This window comes from Adiantum capillus-veneris, chromosome 23, assembly GCF_014529385.1.
Source record: "Adiantum capillus-veneris isolate H3 chromosome 23, ASM1452938v2, whole genome shotgun sequence".
Lineage (NCBI taxonomy): Eukaryota > Viridiplantae > Streptophyta > Polypodiopsida > Polypodiales > Pteridaceae > Adiantum > Adiantum capillus-veneris.
In genome coordinates this window covers 45482674-45506437 of record NC_140953.1, presented here as the reverse complement: position 1 = coordinate 45506437, position 23764 = coordinate 45482674, and the positions used below count along the sequence as shown (strand labels likewise).

The window sequence follows — 23764 nt, the reverse complement described above, 5'->3', positions numbered from 1 at the left end:
TCAATGTAGTTGAGGAAGAGGATGAGAGTCAAGCCTCAAAGAAACCCCAAAAGGACAAAGAAAGACAAAAAAGGAGAGGAAGAGTTGTTTTACGACTTTTTAAAGCATTTAGAATTTGATAATGATGCAGATAACGAATTCTTGATAGCCCTAGTGATCAAGAAGAGACCATAGCGAATGTCAAATTTTATGACTTTCCAAATCAAAGGCTTAGAAAAGGCAACAATGCTATATGAAGAAAAGATCTTTAAAAGCTTAAGACATGGCCAGAGAAAATTCGATGCGACAGTAAAAGGTAAAACACAATTCATGATGCTTGTGAAGACATAAGATTGTGTAAAGGACAAAATCTCAAGTCAATTCACAAAAACTCAGGACATAAAAAAAAGGCATTAGGAGCTTGAGGAAACAAGCTCAAAAGGCTAAAAAAGAGACAAAATAGAAGAAACCAGAAAAGCCAGAGATGGACGAGTTCGGGGAACCACAATGGACCAAGGTAGAGTGTAAAAAGAAATACCAAGAACTCAAGAGAACTCTAAGAGAAGTATGGACAACAGAGATAGAAAGCAAGGAAGAAGAGAGCACCGAAAAGGAAAAGATGGATGTCCCTCCACACTATCAAAAATTCACAATCTAGGATAGGAAAATAGTAATGACACAACAATACGAGAGAAAACAAGAAATAAATCATATGATGGCCCAAAAAAAACCAAAACAAATAGACCCAACATAATTTGGAGAGAAAGCGAGATTGGTCTACATAGAAACGTATTTGAGCACAGAAGACGAGGAGCTACTCATCCAAATCCTCAAGAAGTATAGAGATGTTTTTTGCATGGTCATATAAGGACCTCAAGGGTGTGGATCAATCAATATGTCAATATACGATCCCCTTGAAGCCTGATGCCAAACCTTGCAGACAATCTCCCTATACCTATAATGACACATTTTCCAAACAAATTATATAAGAGATTAACAAGCTCAAGGGGGAAACATTCTTTATGAGATTCAGCACACTAATTAGGTGTCACCCATTGTTGTTGTCCCCTAGGAAAATGGGAAATTACGTGTATGTGTAAATCTCAAAAAGTGAATGTTGCAACTATAAGGGATAATTATCCTTACTAATCACGAAGCATGTGCTCAAGCAAGTGGCTAGCAAGCAAGCCTACTCCTTCCTAGACGGATTCTCAAGATACAACCAATTGGCTATCGTGGTAGAAGATCAATACAAAATGGCATTCACCACTGAATGGGGAATATATGCTTATAGGGTGATTCCTTTTGGCTTAATCAATGCACTGCCACATTCCAAAGGCTAATGATGCATGCCTTAAAGAATACTTGCAAATATTCTTAGAGATATACATGGATGACCTTTTTGTTCACTCCATCCTTAGGGCAAAACACATTGAGCATCTCTAAAAGGTATTTGAGAAGTGTAGGACTTTTAGAATCTGCCTAGATCCTCAAAAATGTGTCTTCATGGTAAGACAAGGCAAAATCTTGGGACATATTGTCTTAAAAAATGGTATATCTATGGAGCTTGACAAGATCAAGGAGATTGTAGAAATGCCAAGGCCAACTAATGCCAAGCAAGTACAATCCTTCATGGGACATTGTGGGTACTATCGATGGTTTATATACATGTATGTGGTCATTGCACAACCCCTATATTGGTTAATAGTTCTCTTTGATTGGACTAGACAGTGTGAAGACTCATGCAAGAAACTTAAGGATGCACTTATATCAACACCAATACTCAAAGCATCAGATTGGGATAAAATATTCACATCGATGCCTTGGCATTTTCAACAACGTGTTTCTTAGATCGACCAAGAGAAGGTACAATGGATTTCCCAGTCTGCTATGCTAGTAGACAGTTGAACAACACAGAAAAGAACTACACAACCATAGAATAAGAAGGGTTAGGTATGATATGGTTGAAAAAAGGGTTTGGTGGTACAAAAAAAAGGACCACCTTATTGGTATTGATGAAAAAGTGGGGATCGGTAAAATTTTTGTAGTTTATGTAAAAGCTTGTTGAAGTTTGTTTTTTTATGTTCTTCTTTTCAAGTTGCATTTAATGATACACAATATGATAACTGATTTCTTTTGTAACTTTGATAAACTGCATTGCAAATATTTGTCAAAGGTATTGTCAAGGAAAACCAATTATGTACCACCATCCCTTTCTTTCAGCCATATATGATGTAAAGAAATTTAGGCATTATCTTTTAGCCAAAAAAAAATCTTCTTCATAGACCATCAAGCCCTCTTGTATCTAGTCAACAAACCTTGCAATATAGGGAGAACTATTTGTTGATTCATCATATTTCTAGAGTTTGATTTTACACTGGTGGTGGTTAAGAAAGGCAAAACACACCTTAGAGGTGATCACCTCTCTAGGTTACCAAACAGAGAAGCACCCAAAGGGGTAGATGACGGAATGTCGTATGTCCTATTCAACATAGAGATGGTTCCTAAATGGTATCAAGAGATAGTCGCACTTTTGACCTATGGAGGCGTGTTTGATAGGAGAGAACATGACCTTCAACAACAAATAGTTAGGGAAGCCTAAAACTTCCATCTTATAGGCGGACACTTGTACCATCTAGGTCTAGACTGAATATTTGATTATGCATAAGTCTATACAAATATGAATGTTATCTCATGGAAGCCCATGTATAGTACATAGCCTTCCATTGTTCCCAAAAGAAGACAAATCAATGACTAAATCAACTTGGGGTGTATTGGCCATATATGCATGCAGACGTACATGAATTTTTCATGAATTGTGCTAGGTGTAGGAACAACCCACCTGTGAATATGCCACATTGTTTCAAATAGCAGTTTCACCTCAATGGAGTCAATATATGGTTGATTACCTAACAACAAGGACACTCCCTGAAAATGTAGCGCAAGCAAGAGAAAGAGCCATTGAATTGGAAGCTAGAGACTTCACCTTAATTGAAGATCAACTTTACAAAAGAGGGAAGGACAACCAACTGAGAATATGTACAACAAAAAATGAATATATGCCTATCCTAGAGAAAGCACACAGAGGAATTAGTGGAGGCCATTTCTTCGGAGAGAAGACACCTAAAATTGTCATAATTGATGGGATATGGTGGCCAACATTGCACATGGATGCAAAAGAATATGTTAAAATGTGTGAAGATTGTGAACGCACCAAAGCCCCTAAAAAAGAGATGAGATGCCATTACGACCAATGATGGGAGGAAGGGCAATTGCTAAGTGGGGATTAGATTTCATGGGATCAATCTCACCAAACCCTTACAAAACCCATGCCCAATATATCATTGTTGCCATTGACTCTCTCACAAAATGGGCTGAAGCAAAAGCCACACAAAAAGCAGATGCCAGAACCACTGCACAGTTTTTATATAAAAATTTCTTTGTAAGATATGGATTACCCAAAGAAATTTTCAATGATAGAGGTACACATTTCATAAATGAAGTTATGGAAAATATTCTTGAGGAATTCATGATTGTTCATAAGAAGTCCGCCCCATATCACCCATAAGCCAATGGTCAGGCCGAAGCTACTAATAAAACATTTTGACAAAAATTGTTACAGATTCATGAACGAATTGGGACCAAAATTTACATTTTTCACTATGGGAATATAGAGTGGCCTGTAAGGCATCTATTGGAACAACACCTTATAATATGGTGTTCGGTCTTAATGACATACTGCCCATTGAATTCTTAGTCCCAACCTTGAGAGTAGCTAAACAATGAGAGTGGACATGTCATGAGTTGTCATCACGATTAGAGGATTTAGAAAAGCTAGACGAGCTATGTCTTCAAGCGGTAGCATCTATCTATGCTAAGAAAAGGCAACAAAAAGAGTTCTTCAATAAACATGTGCAATCAAGAGTTCAAAACAGGGCACTATGTCTTGATATATACCCTAAAACAACATGCTAAGAAACTCAAAAAGCAAGGGATGGGACCCTTTGTGATTATTTAGATATATCACCAAGTGGGGCCGTCGAGCTTGCAATATTAGAAGGAGAAGAAATGCCTAGGTGGATTAGTGGATGTAGGCTCAAGAAGTATCATATGCTATTGACCCAAGAAATGCTACAATATATTCATAGAGAAAAACAACGAACAACTAAAAAGCAACGGTGTGGGACGGGTGTCTAACCTCACTCCTATCTTATTGCAGACGTAGCGAGAACCACGAATAAATTTTCAATCCATGGGACGAAGCTGACTCGATTAGTGCATAGAGGCTACAAGAGGTTGTCAATCTCTTGGAAAACAACAAACAACTCGCATCTAACTCAAGCTACACTCAAGTGACTGAAATCACCAAAAGCCAATCGCTCATCGGCAAACAAATCACATCCGTTACAGCATCAAATGACATCCAAACGTAATGAAACTTCTAGAACATGTTTATAAGGACCTAAGCACACATGCTTATGCTCTCAAATCTCACTTTAGGTCAAGTGCAAAAATTGCGATTATTAACCGCAGTGAATTTTTGACCTAGTCATTTTCGACCGAGAATGCATCTAATTGCTTAGCAATGATGCCCCAATATCCCACCTATGCTTAGTTTTTTATTTAGAAGTGTAAATTCCTACTTATGATGAGATTAGGCCGTGGGTCGGCAACGCCAAAAGCTACAAAATACCGTGAAATGCTTACGTCAAGGCGTAGAGCTCTTACCTGCAGTTGCAATGCAAGAGACGCGACTGCAATGTGACAATCGGGGAGGGAGTAGGAAGCTCGAGAAGGAGAGAAGTGAGCATCGTTAGCTCACACTGTGTATTTCATTATCCAAAACTTGAAAATCACTTACAAAAATTGGCCTTTATATCTTAGCCAAGGTTTTTGGTGGTCAAAACTAAAACTCTGAGAGCTCTAACTAAAGATAGGTTGATACAATCTGGAAGCTTGTAGCCCCGGCTCATCAATTACACAATTTATCCAAAAAAAAGGAGTTACAATATTCCTGATTCATGAAAATAATAAATATTTTTATAATAAGATCTTCAAAAAATGTTATCCAAGTTAGCTTGCTGCTAACATTCCCCCCCTCCTTGCCTGTGTCATCCCTTGACACAACTTTATGGGCTGAAATAATCTTTGGGTTAACATTGGCTGACAAGGCGGTCTTTAAGTGCATGTAAATCTTTTTCATATCTTTTCTTTCTTTCTTTATCTGGAACCTGCAAAAATTGCATAGTGACTATGTTCTTTAGCTCGACGGTGGAGTAGCCTATGAATCTGGAAGTCAGGTTGCTAATCATTGGCCCAAAAATCTTCGTTTGCCAAGTGAAAAACCCTATGTAGAATGCTTCCTGCATATTATGAGATGGTAAGAATATGCAGCGGGAGTAGAAGCCATAGAGGACTTCTTTGGAAGGTTGGCCATTGAGGTCGTAGCATAAACCCTTATTGCCCCTGAGGAAGGACATCCACAGTGCTCCTGCTTGCTCTGGCTCATGAAAGACTTCAATGCATGTGAACAACATTCGACAAATTTTGTAGAGCATAGCACATGAGAGATTAGGGAGATTTTTGAAGAATGACATGGCGCCCGTTAGGGTTTTCACCATGTATTCCTTTGTCAGAGTTTCCTTCTCTGGAGCTGGCAATCTTGGATAATTCAACAATGTAGGCTGCTTCTTTGTCATTGCCTTGTGTGCTAGCCATGTCCTTACTCTTGGTACATGACAAATGGCTCGATCTTTTTGAAGTGTCGCAGGTGCTCTTGTGAACAGAATCAAGTATCTAGGATTCTTGTTGAGCAAGCTCTTTCTCCACTTGGGGTGGACTTCATCTGCGCCTTCTGCTTGCATGTCTTTATATAGTTGTTCCTTGACCTATAGCAGCTCGGCCTTGATCAAGGGATATGGCAGTGATTGATGATGACATTGTGCATTGATTTGGTTGGGAGTGAGTTGAGTAACATTGATAGAATGAAGAACTCTCAACTCCCAATCCATCACTGCTATCCACTACTCATCCGTCTTGTGAGAAACCTTCTCCTTAAGCGCATCTTCTTCAGCTTTTGACAGCTGGACCATCGGCACTTGATCGGCATCTGTTAATGGTACTTGAAATTCTACTTCTCTGCCTAGCCTTTCTGCTAGCTATGTTTCCATCTCAGTAAAAGAGACTGAAGGGATTTCAATGTTTGGTTGCTCAGATGTACCTGCTTCTTCCTGTGTCTCTTTCTGTCCATCTCGTAGTAGCTAGTTAACTCTCTTCAGCTATGCATTAGGAAAAATATGAACCCTCTAGGGGCCCTTTGGGATTAAGGTTAATTAGAGGCCATCCAATGAGAAGAGGGTGGTGGACACACTCTATGCCCTCAAAAATGTAGGGGGACAAAGTAATCTTACACTCCTTAAATGGGCTCTTACCTAGTGAGAAGGTGGGGGGGGGGGGGGGGGGCATATGGAACCCCCAACTTCCCTCCTTTTTTATCCGGTTTTGAAAAAATCCCAAAATTTTGAAATTTTTCAAAATCTTCAAAACTCAAATTTCATCTTCTTAAAACCCCCCTAAAACTATTTTATGGTCAAAAAAGCATTTTTTGACCTCAAAAAGTCAAAACGTGCACCCAAAAACCCTAAAATTCAAATTTTTAAAAAAACTTTTGAAATTATTTTTTTTGCTATCTAGAGCTCCCCCAAAAGTAGTTCTTAGGCAAAAAGTGATTTTCTCTCTCTAGAACCCCTTTTCCAACCCCTCATTGGTTGCAACCATCATACTCATCCTCTACTCCAACACTCTCTCTCTCTCTCTACACCATCTCCATTGCTGCAGCAAGGAAGCTCCTCTCTCCTCCCCTACCACCTTCCATTGCCACACCAAGCAAGGGTTATCCACCTTCTCCTCCCATTGCCACAAGGGTTAACCACCTTCTCATATCACTTTATCCCACCTACATTGTAGCAACAAGCAAGGTCCTTCTCCTCCTCCTAGTTTTCTTTGCTCAATCATGGCCAACTCTACTTCGCAAAGGCGGCCAAAGGATGAGGTCACAGCACTTGCATGCCACAACACTAGAGGTGTAGATGATGAGTGGGTGCCACAAGAGTTCACCAAAGGTGCTTGCAACCATCTGCTATTGGTCCTCATCGTGTGCGGAATCATGCAAACTTGGATCTTCATTGGAAAGGAAAGCTCCTTGGCTTCAAGAACCGCAAAAACAAGGCGACCGTAGCCATTATGCAACATGTTTTCTCAATGTCAACCATGCATTTGCAACAACCACCTTGATTTTCAACACATTGTAAGTACATGTTTTGAGAATACAAAGCTAGGTGTGAAATCACAGTGTAATGTTATTATGGATTCATACTTAAGATTTGTCATGCATTTATAGTCATATTTCCATCCACGTTGGTGGAGGAGCAGCCACTACATAGTCTCTCCGGCACATTCAATGATATACATGCGGATATTGGAGCAATAATGTTCCCACATCTTTGCCCAACCAAACTGGTTCAAAGAAGGATTTTCTTCTATTCTCACTCCTATATTGTCCCTACTTCTACACAAGCGTTTGGAACGCTTGAACCCATCAAAGTAACTTCCTTATTAAGTATGGAGTGGTCGATGCCAGATTTGTGGTCGGTAGCATCTTTCAACCAAAAGATGATAATGAATGTCCAAAACTCTTTGAAATACTCTAAAGCTTCTAGGTCTGTGGGCTTAAGTTGGTGTTTGACTATTCATTGTTTTGTGCACATTTTTAAAGAGTTTGGATTTGTGGAGACTACCACAATGCTTGTATGTAAAGATGCGCATTACAAAGAACTAGGAAGGCTTTTAGAAGAGGACTGGGGTTTTGTGGAGGGCATGCACAACGGGGACCGGTACCATTGTAAGGTTGGAGCTTCAGGTATTGGAATGCGCTATTTGAAATCCCGCACCTCCTTGTACATACAATTTCACTATGATCCTTGGATGTGCAATCTTGGAGTGTGGACTCCCTTACAGAGTGTAGATGGCGCTATTGCAAGCTTTGACATTGCAGTGAAGATGCCCAACGATGCTTTGGAGGCAGTCCAAGTGAACAAGCATTGGACTCTCAGTAATGTTCGAGAACATTTGGTTATTATGGGTTTTGAGGCCCTTCAACAAGCACAATTTCGTTTACAAGGTCACAAGGTGAGAATCCTTCCACCACATTTTCAATACATCATGGTTTGTCGATCATTGGATGCTTATTGTAATGAATGTCCGCAGATTGGGAAGAGAATGTAAGACAAATTGAAGGTCGAGGAGGACTGGGGGATGGATGGAACTATGCTATCGATCTTATAACTTTGTAACTCTTGCAATTTTTCAAACTGATCCCCACTGTAATCAACATGATTTGCTTCGGCAAATCATGCCTTTGAATATAATTTTTTGCATCGGGATCAAAAATCATTTTTTGGTGAAAGTGCCTTTTTTTTAATGTCTTAAAAAAAGGGTCCATTCACTATTTTCACTTTTGCAACTCTTGAGCTCCTCCACTCTCTATCTACACCCCAGGCTAGACATGGATGCTTCCACAGCCACATCCACCCCTTTGTCACGCTTCATCCTCTTCCTCGAGGACACCAAATACAAAGGGAAGTTGGACCTCCACACCTTTTTTACTCGTCTCCCTGACCTTGATGCCACAGTTGCCCTTCACATGGATGCATTTGCCGAGATTTTTGCATTCATGGAGGAGCACATCATAAAATATTCTGTATCTATCCCCCCACATGTAGGGATCTGGGTGCCTTGCGATCTTTGGTGCTATATACACAAAGATGATCGCCCATTCTCCAAGCGGTTGCAACGATTCCAAGAAATTGCAACCGATGCAGGCCATTACTTGGACGAGCAAGCCCCAGGGGTGTCAGCGCTCAAGAAGCGCAAGTTGGGGGTGGAGTACCTTTCTCGGCTCGCAACATTTATCTTCTTGGTGAGCGAGGAACCTGATTTGGAGGAGCTCCGCTTACCACACCTTCAGGTTGGGTCCTTTATCAAGGACACCAAGGAGCAACAGGTTATCCCCATGAACCCTGCGGTGGAAGGAAAGGCACACCGGCTCGAGTACCCTAGGGGTCTTGAGGAAGTGGTTGAGAAATCCATAGTTGCGGTTGGCCCTAGTGACACTCCAGTGCCACTACCACTGACGGATGTGGCTATCCCAGAGGTAGAAATCAGCCGCTTCTCCTCAATGTTAGTGGATGGGGAGGAGTATGTGTTCCTGCATGATTTGGAGAAATCATTTGGCCTGCGCATGGATGAATGCTTGAGCGTGCTATGCAACAGCACCAAATGTCCCTTAGACATTATGCCAGATGCCCTAGAAAGCAAGCTCTTGCTAGATGGGGACTCTTTTGCTAACACTATTGCAGTTGTATGTGCGGAGGTCCTTGCAGCAAAGCAGTTGCACGTGGCTGATGAAGAATTCCAAGCCACGCAAGCCAAGGTTGAGGCTGCTAGGATACCTATGCCATTATGCAACCTCCCATCTGATGATCCAAAGCTCGTATCTGTGGTGCATGGGAGCATTGACTTGGATGCAAAGGGCAACAGGGAGGAGGACGACAAGGAGCAGGAGGTAAATTGTCTCCTAATTTTCATGTTACTATTTTATCCTTCATTGTCTTTTTTCTCAACCTTCATCGGTTTATGACAGGATGTCGTGGAGGTTGATGATTTTGCTGCAAGGAAAGGTGGCAAGCAGACGGGCTTTGGACCTCAAGCTTCCCTTGCGCATTACCTGGGACAACTCCCCCCTGGCGATGTGGCCATTATCCATAATGAATTTACTCCCCAAGCCCATTTTATCACTTGGTCATTAAAAGCTTTGAGCAAGTTTTTGTGTTTGAGCACCATTGCTCAAACTGCGCATCAAGTGTTCCTAGTGCGTAGATCCCTTGTATGCATAGCGTTTGGCATTGGCTTTCGTGGTAAAGTTCTTGCCCAGATAGGGATACATGCTTCTATTGGCTCAACTGGCCCAAAGGCCATAGCGCAGTCCCTCTTGACTGGGGAGTTGCCTTACGCGCAAAATAGGCGCCAGGAAATGGTCAAAAAAATTATGAACTCCTCAGATACATGATGTAAAATCACCGTTTTGGAAGTAATAAAAAATATTTGAAATTTTCTCTCTATCTTGCAAATTCTTTTGAATGTGATTTGTCAATCTTGAAAATTGTTTCAATTGGTGATATTAAAATTGTTTTGATTGGTGACTTTGTAATTTCAAGTTTTGTATGTAATTTAAGTCAATTTCAGTAAATTTAGGTATTTTATGTTCCCTAGGGGGTAGATAAGCCTACCAAGGGCCAAAAAAAGCCTGGCCACAAGGGCGCGCAAATGGCCCATCCATCAGTTTTGGATGGGCCATTTGCGTGCCCTTGTGGCCAGGCTTTATCTACCCCTTAGGATACTTACAAAGCACAAATTTATTGAAATGAATTGGTATGGCATCATTAATTTAGATGCACCCTTTTTATGGCAATTCCAACATATGTTCATACTCAAGGACACTAGAAAAGGTGAAATCAATTATGAAATGAAGTTTCCAGCACACTATCACCTGCATTAGCTCTACCTAGTTCACCCCTGCACCAAAAAGTCCAATTACATTGGACATTTGAAAAATCCAAATTAATGTTGCATAGACACTTGGTTTCACAATATGTTATTTTTTTTTATATCCTATAGTGAATTCAAAGCTTGAAATGGCCAAAAAAGGGTGTCCACAAGGATCCATGTAAAATAATGTTGCAAAACCAATAGGTTTTAGTAAATTTGTGCTTTTTAAGTACCCTTGGGGGTAGATAAGCCTACAAGGGGCAAAAAAAAGGCTGGCCACAAGGGCGCACAAATGGCCCATCCAAAACTGATGGATGAGCCATTTGCGCGCCCTTATGGCCAGGCTTTTTTTTGCCCCTTATAGGCTTATCTACCCCCAAGGGTACTTAAAAAGCACAAATTTACTAAAATTACTGAAATTACATACAGACCTTGAAATTACAAAGTCATTTCATTACAAAGATAATAGACACAGTAGACACAATTGTTGATCATATTGTCTTTGGAAAGTCAAATCATTACAAAGATAAGGGTGTCCAATACAAAAAGAGGGGTAACTTCGGCTAATGCTCGAAGTCTCGTCGCAATCGACGTGCAAGCTGCATATCTTTTGGTTGTATTGTCACTCGCTTTGCATGAATGGCGCATAGGTTGGTATCTTCCAACACCGAAATGATGTGGGCCTCTGCAGTTTCTTGAATAGCCTCTAGCGCTATTGCTTGCATTCTATACTGATTTCCATAGCTTTGAAGCACCTCCTTCACAGTGCGAGCAAAGGGGGCGTGTCGAATCAAAAGCTCCGTCGTCTTCTGGTAGTGGCGGATTTTTGCAAATGCCCTTGCTATTTTTCGGCGCCGCTGCGGTTGTCTTGGGGGCACTTGCACATTTGCTAGCGGGCGGCGTTTAGGCTTCTTGAAAAACTTAGACTTGCGCCTATTTACATGCTTAGGGGCTGGTTCTGCAGCCTCTTCTGATTCTTCCTCTTCCCTTGGCTGTCGATCTTGTCGTGTGGGGAGAGCTCCCTGGCCTCGAGGCAATGTCTTCCCCCCAACGCCCACCCGGTGTGTGCGCGGTATTTTATCTCACAGCCATGGTGGCTCACTCTCTGATTCAGTGTCTGTATGGACCACTCGAGTCCTAGATGGTCCTGCTTGTGATTGGCGGCGCGACGGCTGCTCCCTATCGGACTATGTTGTTTGCTAGCCCTCTTCTTCTCTCCAGTGCTGGGCACGTTGCTTCATTCTCCTTCTAGGTGTTATATCTTGAGGAGGTGGAGATTCAACAGTCCTGGATGACTCTCATGCCCTACCACCATGCCCACTACCAGATGAGTTCCTAGAACGGCCAGGCGTTCGTGGCCGTTTTCTTGTGCCTTTAAGCCATGACGGCTTCTCACATCCTTGGAGGGTGTTTTTGTTGGCAGGCAGATGCTCTTTCGCGGTTTGTTTGGTGCGCGCCATTTCGTTGGTAGGAGCTCACCTGTTCTTAAGAAATGAGTGGTTTATGAGAGCATGCAATATTTATAAGGGCCCGTTTAAAAAGGGCCCTGTTCACACTATTTTTTTTTTAAAAAGTATTATTTTTTAAATAAACATGTCACTAAGAGTTGGACCCTGCGTTCACGTTTAGTGACTCGCGCAATATCCACTTTGATCCTTGTCGCACTCTGCATCACCGCCATGCAGCATGCTTGGTGGGACCTTGCGACATTTGCCACTTGTTGCTATGCTCTTGACTACTCCATTTCCGCACTTCAATAGCAATCTTGGATTGTCTCGCACGCTCCATTGTGAGCTTACGAGCAAATGTTGTGCGAAAAAACCAGTTGAACATCTCCTCCAAATAATTGGATTGCACCATTCCACCACCATGTCGAGTATTTTTGAAGTACACTCCCCTTGCTCGATAATGGGACTTCTTCATGCCTTGAGTGCTAAAAATTTCAAGCGATCCATACTTGTGCATAAAAAATGCACCATGCGCAAACAAGATATGTTGTTCACATGAGTAAACGATCCACATTATTAAATAAAAACAATCCCTTGTAATGAATACACCATGTAAAATGACTTACCATGTAATGTGTGATGTTATTTTCACCCCAAGAAAGGGTGAAGACCTTGGTAAAATCCGCCAAGGCTTCTTGAAATGATTGGTGTTGTTCTTCTGTTGTGTTGTTAAGGCCCATAAGCTTGACCATTTTATCAAAATGTGCCCAAACTTGCTTGCGCTTGTTTGCAAGCTCGCCATTTGAATCATTGTCGATAGTAGCTTTGCATAACTCCTTCCAAAGCTCCCAAAGGTTACCTTCCTGCTGGTTGGAGGTGTTTTGAGCATCATATCGACTTTGCTTTCCTTGGAAAACTTTCTTCAAAAAGTATCTAGCTTTTTGTCCACTCATTGACGCTTGTTGAGCAATTTCATGGGCCCCCCTGTGTTCTTTGTAGCAATGATAGACACATTTCCACGGTGACAGCCAATGGAATTCAAGAGTACCTTCACTCTTTCGATCGCTTCCTGGGACTTTTCCAACGGTTTCATTTTGAAAGCATAGTCAATGTGGAGCTTCAATAGCCTATCAAAAATGCGCATGAATGTGTGTAATGTACAAAAATGTACATTCGATAGAGGAAATCGAAATATTGGATTCCAAGAGTGGTCCTTTTGATCACGGTCTGGGGCATGGAGCATGGGACATCTCAGAATAGACGCTTCCCATTATCTACCTTCATCTCCAACATCACGACAATCTAACCCTTGTTCTTCATGTCCTTGCCATGGAAGCATGGAACCGGCCTTTGCAGTGCTCTTATGTGATTTTTGTCCATTAGGTTTGTATCCTCGAGTGCAAAATGGACAAGGCATGAGAGAAGAAGCCCCTTGTTTGCAGCCAAGCAAACACTTTATGGTCTTCAAATCCCCACCTAAGTGCCACTCCACATCATAACTACCAAAACCCTCAATCTCCAACTTCTCACCTGCAATTTGGGAGTGTATTACTTCTGTGATCCATGGAGTTCTCTCAAAAATCCGTGAAAGTACTCCATTGGTCTCTTTGGGCACCTCAATAGCACCCAACCATCAAATGTATTTCTCTGATTGCACGCTAAAAGATGGGGTGGGAGATGGCTCGACTGAATCCCTTCACTTGGTTTGCAGAAGGGCCTCGTTCATTAGAGTGACACTTAGCCTCTCTAACCTTAGGCCTTTCACTATTTGACACTCATCGAGTTTCAGCACAAAAGCGACTTTTGTGCCAAGCACTACAAAATAAATAGTGCTAAGACCTTAAACTTCAGAGTCTATGATAAGAATAATACCAAAGAAAAAAGTAAAGTGTGTCACCTTCTTTAGGTGACTCGTAAAATCTAAGCATGGCTTCTTGAAGCCTTCTAAGGTCCACGAAAATATTGTTCCACATTGTGTAAGGAAAGCCCTTCTCCGAAGGTCTTATAGATTGTTTCTTACCTTTTCCCCTTGTCTTTGTTGCGCACGAAGCATAAAGTGAAGCTGGCATTGTGTCCTCAATGTGTAGGTATGTCCCAATGCGGGAGAACACATCTTCATTTGTGGCCTTCTTTGCAAGCTTGACCTTGTGAGGAACGGGAAATAGGTTTTCCACAATGCCATGTTCTTTGAGGGCATCCTTTAGGAGCTGGAAAATAGACTGATAGGCTTTGGTGCTGATTCCAGCCTCATCACAAGCTTGTTGAACGTTGTTGGGAAAACAAGAGCAAGGGGCACCTCTATAGCAATGTCTCCCAAGAGCGTTGAAGACACAAGGTCATCACCACAAACGGTATCAAAAGAACCTCAACAAAACCACAACTCAAAGACATGTGATCTCTTGGGAATTTAGCAGTACACGCCCACTCAAAAGACCACCATGAAAATTAGGAAGCACTTGCCCTGGCATAGATTTACAGCACACGCCGACCAATGCACTTGATAGAAAGAGCTTTCACCTTCACCAAATAACTCTTCAAAAACCCAATTTTCAAGTGTACACACATCTCCAAACAAGAGAGCTTCCACAATCTACCATACACCAAACTGCCTGCAAGCTGCCGTATCCTGTGCGCTGTGGGAAATAGACTGTATCTCCCAAACCACAACTCCAAAAGGGATGCTTTCAAGCCTCAAAAATTCTCTGCATTTTCTACAACAAAATCTCTACATACCACAAATTTCAATTCTATGTACCTCTATGTGCAAAATTGGCGCGAATAGCAAGCTGTCATGGCCCAACTACGCGTAGGAAGGCTAGTCGAGGGCAAAAAACTGCATCCAAAAGCATCAAGAAGCCACAACGACCCAAAACCTGCAAATTTATGATATTTTAATGAACCTTTTTTAAGTTTGTACATGATTTTTGATTATATACAAGTCTCACTTCAAAAAACTCACTCACGGGCACTTGTAGTAGCCCGACAGCTGTCACTAGACTAGCGACTTGCAATGCATGTACATGTGCTTGCTAAAGAAAACTGAAAAATCCACAAAAATAAAGCCCACACACCCTTTTGACATCGGGATTCATGTCGGTATGTACAAATTTACAAAAAAAGGGGTGTCAGAAATGCGCCCAACATAGTTTTCCAACCCCCCAGTCTGCTAGAGCATTCGTGCTCAGCAGTAGACTATGCAAAAGCTTATGTACAAAGATACATCATGTACAAAGGAATCAGCACCATATACCCTTACCACGATCAAATGGAAAAGTATTATCCCTTGCATCCATCATGCACACATAATGAAATCCTTCAAAGTCATAAGAACAATCATCAATCACTAGTGAGCTCCAACCATCAACATACATGTCATACAAATCAAAATACCATGGATAAACATTCTCGCCATCATGAGATGTATCACTCACATCAAGCCAAGACAAAACATTCACTGTATTTATGTCATCATGGTTGTCCCAACTTTCCAAGCTACAATCCCCTTCAACATCCACACATGCATGTGAGGTTTTCATAAGCTTCTTCACCCTTGACAATGCATGGCACACACTAACTTGCATCTCCTCATCCATCTCAACTTGTGGTTCATCGAAGCCCCAATCAAGACTACCATCACAATCCACATCACTCAAACCATCCTCTTGCTCACAATGAAAATCATAACTAGCAGGCAACTCAGTGTCACCAATAGCATCATCAACATCACAAACATTAATCTCAGTATCCCAAATGGGTCCACATACCCACAACTCATTAGGGTACCATAACAACTCATAACATGGAGGAGAGAAAAGATCATCCATAACCTCAATATGCATGTCATCTACCTCACAATGAAAATCATCCAAAGGCATATAACGCAAGCACATAGAGCTAGACAAGTCCTCATCTTTACAATCATTCAGACATGCATCCAAATCAGCTATATCGTTGCCCTCTTTGTCATACATGCACTCCAAGGTCTTTTCTTTCACAATATTGCTTGCACAAAAATCCTCATTAATATCTACATCATCAAGAGAGAGAACCTCATCTTCTACATCTGACTCAACCTCATCATCATTACTACAATCATCACTAGTGATAGAGGAGCTCTTGTGTGAAATGCATGAAGAAGTAGAAGACTGATTGACATCTTCCAACCATCTTTTTTGCTTCAAGAAATCAAATCATTACTACAATCATCACTAGTGATAGAGGAGCTCTTGTGTGAAATGCATGAAGAAGTAGAAGACTGATTGACATCTTCCAACCATCCTTTTTGCTTCAACCATCCAAATCAGCTATATCGTTGCCCTCTTTGTCATACATGCACTCCAAGGTCTTTTCTTTCACAATATTGCTTGCACAAAACTCCTCATTAATATCTACATCATCAAGAGAGAGAACCTCATCTTCTACATCTGACTCAACCTCATCGTCATTACTACAATCATCACTAGTGATAGAGGAGCTCTTGTGTGAAATGCATGAAGAAGTAGAAGACTGATTGACATCTTCCAACCATCTTTTTTGCTTCAAGAAATCAACAATGCCTTTCACACCCAAAAAGTCAATGCAAGCAACTTCAATGCCCAAACATCCTAGAAGGGTACCAATGAACAAGAACTTCTCTTCCTTTGCATCCAGAACCATATCCTCAAGAACCTCTAGCTCTTCCTTGAGAGAGCAAAACATCATGTAATGCATGTCCAACTCTTCTAGCCTGCTTAGCTTCAATTGTTTCATCGCATCATTCATCCTCAACAAGGCATCATTGAGCTTGACCATGGCTGCAATTTTATGTCTACACCATCAAGATTGAAGGTAACTTGAAGGACTCCTCGGTGGCGGGCACCAAAACACTGTTGGGAAAACAAGAGCAAGGGGCACCTCTATAGCAATGTCTCCCAAGAGCGTTGAAGACACAAGATCAGCACCACAAACGGTATCAAAAGAAACTCAACAAAACCACAACTCAAAGACACGTGATCTCTTGGGAATTTAGCAACACACGCCCACCCAAAAGACCACCATGAAAATTAGGAAGCACTTGCCCTGGCATAGATTTACAGCACACGCCGACCAATGCACTTGAGAGAAAGAGCTTTCACCTTCACCAAATAACTCTTCAAAAACCCAATTTTCAAGTGTACACACATCTCCAAACAAGAGAGCTTCCACAATCTACCATACACCAAACTGCCTGCAAGCTGCCATATCCTGTGCGCTGTGGGAAATAGACTGTATCTCCCAAACCACAACTCCAAAAGGAATTCTTTCAAGCCTCAAAAATTCTCTGCATTTTCTACAACAAAATCTCTGCAGACCACAAATTTCAATTCTATGTACCTCTATGTGCAAAATTGGCGCGAACAGCAAGCTGCCATGGCCCGACTACGCGTAGGAAGGCTAGTCGAGGGCAAAAAACTGCATCCAAAAGCATCAAGAAGCCACAACGAGCTAAAACCTACAAATTTATGATGTTTGGCTGAACTTTTTTTAGTTTGTACATGAGTTTAAGTTATATTCAAGTCTCGCTCCAAAAAACTCACTCACGGGCACTTACAGTAGCCTGACAGCTGTCACTAGACTAGCGACTTGCAGCGCATGTACATGTGCTTGCTAAAGCAAGATAAAAGACCCACAAAATGATATCCCACACACACTTTTGACATCAATATTCATGTTCGTATGTACAAATTTACAAAAAACTGGGTGTCAGAAATGCGTGCAACAACGTCATCATCACTAACCACATTTCTTAATTTACGCATAAGGTCCTTGGTGACTGCATCCTTAATGTGCTTACCTCCAGGTGATTGTAAGATAGAAATCACGTCCTGGGTATTGAGAAAACTAGTGAGAAGGTTGACTCGATCATCTTGGCTTGTTCCACCGCATGCCTGGATGAAGTTTCTAGCAACAAATAAACATAAATGTTAGAAAATAGTGTGAAGTAAGAATGCATCATGCAAGTAAAGACCAAATCACCTTGTGGCTGTAACTCGTCGTTTGCATGCTCCTCCCGAATGTGCAAGAGTTTCAATTTATGAATACGTGCGTTTGCATTCCCTTGCACCAAGGGGTGTTTCTTTCAAGTATGTGATGGTGTTGGTAAGCTTCTGGATGTGGGACTTCTTTTCTTGTATTTGTTGTTCAAGAGTTTTAACTACCCTCTCCGAAGAGGCAACACTCTCTTGTAATGCCGTCGTCTTGAGGTGAAGAGCTTGACATTCGTGCATCCACATATGCAAAGAAGCACCTGCACCCATACACAACCGCTTGCAATAGCCTAACAAGCCTGCTTCTCCCCTCCCAAGAAATTGAAGAAATGTGGAAAGTCTATTAAACGGTGGATGGAAGCAGCTTATAGGATCGTAAGGGTACAAATGGCCATCCACCCAAATGTCAACATTGGTCTCACAAGCGATGCGACGTTCCTGTGATGACCTTTGATCACCTTCACTAGTGGTCTTCGGTGCAAATGCCGTGGGTAAGAGAATATGTATGCTTTTGGTGTGCGGAGTACGTGGTGGTGGAAGCAAACCATTTGTGATGTCCATGAGCACCATGGAAGCTGTTGCGTGAGGAAGCAAATGATGAAAAGATAGAGGGGGAAGGGTAGAGAGGTTGAGGAAGATGGGAGGAGAGAAGGAGGGAGGGGGGGGAGGGAGGGAGAGATTGGGGAGGAGGAGGAAGGTAGGGGCAGGGAGGGAGAGGAGATGGAGAGGGAGAGAGGAGGGAGGAGGGAGGAGGGAGGAGGAGGAGAGAACAAAATGTTTATTACTTTTTAGGGGAAAAGATTTTTGAAAAAATGGACTTTCTAAGCTTGTGGGTTTAAAAATGGGTCAAAAAATGATTTTTGGATATGTATATATGTTGGGAGGGAGTTTTAAGTAAAAAACAAGTAAAAATGAATTTTTTTTAAAAAAAGTCAAATTTTGACTCTTTGTGACCCACGTTTTTGCTGATGTGGACACACCCCTATGCTTCCTTCACTTTAAAAAAAGCTAGAGAGAGAAAGTAACCCTTTAGGTCCACATCCTACATTTGTCAAAAAAAAGGCTAGAAAAGCCTACTCAAAACTACCTTCTTCAATGTCCTTGCCCCCTAAACCCCACACAACATTAGCCTTAATCCCTAAAAATTAGGATTCCTTACAAGGCCCATGCAAGGTTCATATTTCTCCTAATGGCTATCTCCTTGAACAGCTCTTCTTCTCTTTGTACCCACATTAATGAAAGGTCTCTGCGTTGTGATTTCTCTAGCTCGAGATCCTTATTCTTTTTCTCTAGTGCTTTATACACTTCGTCCTCACCTTTGATCGAGGAAACTGCGGGATTTTCTCTTATCTGTCGCAAGAAGGTTGCTTGATCGTTGATCTTCTTATCTGAGTATTGTAATGAGGCGTTTGCTACATCTAACTGTACTTGGATTTTTTGAACTGACAAAGTTGTAGTTAAGAGTTCGTTGGTAACTTATGTCAGTTGTTCGTCTTTGGTCTTGCAGGCATCTGTTAACTTCATGAGAAGTTCTCCTAGCTCTTCCATTTCCTTTTGCTCCTTTTCTCTCGCTAGCTGGTGTTGTTTAGCTTCAACTTTCAACTCTTGGACTTGTTTCTATAGATCGGTGATGACATTTAATATGTCCTCTAGTTCTCCTTGAAGAGCATCTATCACCATTTCCAACTCTCTAGCCTTAGCACTACAGCTAAGTGCTGCTCGTCGCATTTTTTTGTCATTTCCTGCATCTGCTTTGCATATTTGTTAACTTGGAGAATCACCTCATCATTTGTCTGCCAATATTCAGGTCTTTGAGCTACCTTGATGTTTCAGCAGGCTCTTGTGATTCTTTTGGTGGGGTTGTGGCGGCTATTTGTGGTAGCAACCGGGTTTGTTCCTCCCCTTGAGGCAGTTCTTTTGTCTCTATTGCTTTGTCTTCTTGAGGCTTCGTGGATGCCTCGGCTGTTTCCTGTTGGGTGGTGGTAGACGGTGTGGTGTCTGATTCTTTTGCCTTTGTTCGCTCAAACCTTGTGGCCTCCTTTGGTTCAGGCTTGCTTCTCTTTGCGGTTCTGGTTCTTTTGCTTTAGCTTGCTGAGAAGTGGTTGTTGCCTGTTGTGCAGATTCTGCTGCATCTTTCTGTATAGGCTCGTTTTCTTTAGTTTACTCACCCTCTATGGGTCTGTCTTTCGGTGATGGTGGAGGGCTTGGCATGGGGTGATCGTGTTGTTTCGTAGCAGGTGAAGATGGTCTAGGAGACATATCACTTTGTTCTTGATTGCTGGGTCTCTCCTTGTGTTGTTGTCTTTCCTAATTGTCTCCCTTGCTCGAATGCATCTTCTCTAGCTTTTCTCTCAGCTTCTTGGGCTTCCTTTAGCTTCAATGCTTCCGCTTCCTAGTACATTCTTTCACTGCCTCTTTCCTTGTAGGGTTCTTTGTTCTCGGCCCCTTTATTTCCTTTGGCACCCACTTTTTAGGGTCCTCCTCTGCAGCTTCGCGGCTTCTTTCATAGGTTGCTTTTTCCCTTTCAAATCTCGTCTTTTTCTGATGAGGTTCTTCTTGTTGTGCGGCCACTGCTTTTCTTTTCATCTCTTCAATGTAGGCTCTTCTTTCCTTGTTGTCTAAGCTTTCACTACCATGTGCGTCATGAGAGCTCTTTGAAGTTTCTTCATCGGATTTGTAAACTCGTTTTGTGGACCTTATGGCATAGTCCTGAAGCAACTCATCCAATTTTGGCCCATTTGGAGTCAGTTTGACCTCGTATGTCAAATTTGACGCTTTGTAGCTTTCGAGTTGTTTTCTGCTTTCTGAGGGCTTGGCTTGATTGATTTTATGAAACCAACCACATACATTCCGTACATAAGCTGTCTGTGGAGTCAGAATCCAATTCTGGCATCTGCCAAAAACCTAGATTTTCTACTTGGGACCCCCTCGATCCTTGCCGAATGGTCAACTGTTGATATAGAAGTGTTCTATCATCTAGGGGCATGCTACAGTTCAAGTCTCGTCTGGTTTGGTTGAGTTGATAGGCCGCTATGATGAATTTTTGGTCGTAGATCTTCGTGCACTGCTCGGATTCTAGGGTCTTTTCCTGAGGTTTAGACTAGCTACCGGCCGTATCATTGATAAGTATAGAACTTACCCTCATGTCTTGTGTGAGATGGCACTGAAAACAAGCAACTGTGGACTCCAGCAAATGCGCGTGAAGAAGGTCGAAAAGCTCTCTCTCCAAAGGCAACAAGTGGAAATGAGGTGATTTTAGCCTACCTTGGGTATCTATACTCGGACTTCCCGAACCATTTTTCCCAAAATTCCCCTGTTAGTCCTAATAGGCCGTGAAATCTACGTTAGAGTCAAAGATTTTCCCAATCGGATTCCTGTAGCTCATTCTGCAAGAATTCTGCAAGAGTCCGTCTGGCCGCCTAATTTAGGCTTCCCGCTTCCATCTGCCGATTTGATTGAAATTTTTTGGTCTGTCGCCTTGTCCTTCTAATCATCAACGTATCTTCAGTTTTTCTATCTGAGCTCATTTGCTATTTATTATTAATTTTTGACCTGTTTATTGAAAAAAATCAAAGAAAATAACAAAATATGCTAAAAAGTAAAGTAAAATCCAATAATTAATAATATACATCAAGAAACACAAATTTATTGTTTTTTGTTGGATTTCTTCATTTTAAGTCTCAATATCAAGAAAAATGATGAAAAATCACCCTAAAGGACTATTTTTTTATGATTTTCTGATAGTATATACACTATTGACACTCATCGGGAAGATATTATCAGTTAAATTTTCCTTGTTGATGATTTATAAGGGCATTACTTGGTAATTTTGCAAAAATCACACGTTAACATCAAACTTTTTCTCTCTCTTCAAACATTACCCTTAATTACTTAGTGCCCTGCCACCCCTCCTAGATGGCGTACTCCGGGACGACTCTGTGCATGGGTTGAACAATTGTGTCTATACATAGCCTTGGTTGGATCTACCATGCTTTGAAGATCAATGTAATTAAAACCATTATGTTGTGCAAGAGTTGGATCTTGAGTAATTAACTCAAGGGTTTTTGATATCGAGGTTTTCTGATGCAGTCTTCCAAAGAGAAAATCTTGTAGTTTGTGTGCTCTTTGTTTGATTGTACCATCAGGATGCTTTAGCACACTGATTTTCTGAGCTGTTGGTATCACTTGTGACTGTTGTCGAGCTTTTATCCGCCATTGATATCTTGGTTTGCTTTGGTCAGAATGGTGTTGTTGAGTCTTCTGAGTCTTAACTCTCCATTGCTTGATCTATTTTACAGTTTGTGGAGAAGATAAGTGCTCCTTTTTCTTCCATATCCATTTCGTGTTAGGTTACTTGGTCGGAGATACTCGTCTGTGTGTTTTGAACCTTGGAACCGTCTTTGGTACTGTTGATGATGTTTGGGTACCCAGATTTGAATCGGCTTGTCCTTAAGCTGTGCTTTTGGTACCCAAATTTGCCTGACTCCTTGCATGCTACTTGTAGCATTTGCTTGTCAATAGGATGGAGAATATTTTTTGCTTCATGGTTTGCTCTACTGATAACCTCCTTTCCATTCCTCTTTTCTTGGTGCAATTGGAACAATGAGTTGTCCACCTTTAGGTGATAGCTTGAGTTGATTGGTATCCCAATCTGGCACTGCCTTGTAAGTCCGCATCCATGGGATTCCAAAAACCATTTTCTCATTCATGTGTTCATCTGGTAAGCATACAAACTGATGAGGATATGAAAATCCATGTACTATCACATTTAAGTTGACTACTCCCAATGTTGGTGTTGGGTTCTTGTTGCATCCCTTGATAGTCGCTATTCCGGCTGTCAATGACTGACTTGTTGATTTCTTGTATGTGGAATAATTGACTGCATTTACTCGAGCTCTTGTATCGACCAATGCATTTGTGCTATGATTGTTGAGTTGTACTTTGATGCGAAGGTCCATTCCATCCAACCATTCATCATCTGTTGACACTGCATCTTTCTGCAATTCCCATTATTGGTCATCTATTTCCAGAGTGTTGATGGAAATTCTTAAGAGCAGCTTTCCTTTTGAGTACTTGAAACCGAGCTTCCTCTTGGGCTTCATCAATAACCTGTTGTCATTTTATCTTTCTTTGCTTAGCTATATGCATTCTTTCTAGCAATTCATTGGGTAGTGAAAAATTGTACTTCTTTAATCGACATCCACTAATCCAATTAGCCATTGGTTCATCATCTAGGGTGGACAACTTAACAGCTCCACTTGGAGATACATCTTCAATGATAAACAGTCCGTTTCCCTTTTTCTTAAACTTGGAAATGTGTTGCTTAAGGGAATAGACTAAAACCAACAAGTCCCCATTTTTGAAGATTTTTATAATTAGATGGGAATCCAAAAACTGTTTTTGTTTCTGCTTTTGTGCATAGATGTGAGCTACAGCAGTTACCCTTTGCTCATATATCTTTTCTAAATATTCAAGTCTTTCTGACAATTCATGTCCAGTCCACTCAAGATTCTTAGCTACCCTTCGTGTCGGCAATAGAAATTCTATTGGCAATATGGCATCAAGACCATAAACAAGGTTAGAGGGTGTAGCATTTAAAGCTGTTTTGAATGAAACTCGATAGGCCCATAGAGCTGCATGGAGATTAATTTTCCAATTTGTCCTTCCTGAACTAACCACTTTAGTCAAAACCGAGATAAGAATTTTATTTGTATGCTCAGCTTTCCC

General features: G+C 41.4%; 1 protein-coding gene across 1 annotated transcript; it reads right to left on the bottom strand.

Annotated features, from left to right (window-relative positions):
* Positions 1 to 15268: 15268 nt before the first annotated feature.
* Positions 15269 to 16688, bottom strand: LOC147427730 (uncharacterized). The gene is made up of 3 exons (XM_086496768.1): positions 16467 to 16688; positions 15755 to 16105; positions 15269 to 15616 (listed from the first exon to the last, which is right to left on the bottom strand). The coding sequence occupies exons 1-3, from the start codon at positions 16686 to 16688 to the stop codon at positions 15269 to 15271; spliced, it is 921 nt and encodes a 306-aa protein (XP_086352894.1).
* Positions 16689 to 23764: the final 7076 nt, after the last annotated feature.

What these genes read in the sequence shown, in the direction of transcription:
- LOC147427730 (XM_086496768.1), bottom strand. Translation starts at nt 16,688, where the DNA reads ATGGTTCTGGATGCAAAGGAAGAGAAGTTCTTGTTCATTGGTACCCTT. An exon ending in ATTGTAGTAATGACGATGAG is followed by an intron (nt 16,106 to 16,466) that starts GTTGAGTCAGAT and finishes AATGATGATGAG; the next exon opens with GTTGAGTCAGATGTAGAAGA. An exon ending in CTGAGATTAATGTTTGTGAT is followed by an intron (nt 15,617 to 15,754) that starts GTTGATGATGCT and finishes GAGATGGATGAG; the next exon opens with GAGATGCAAGTTAGTGTGTG.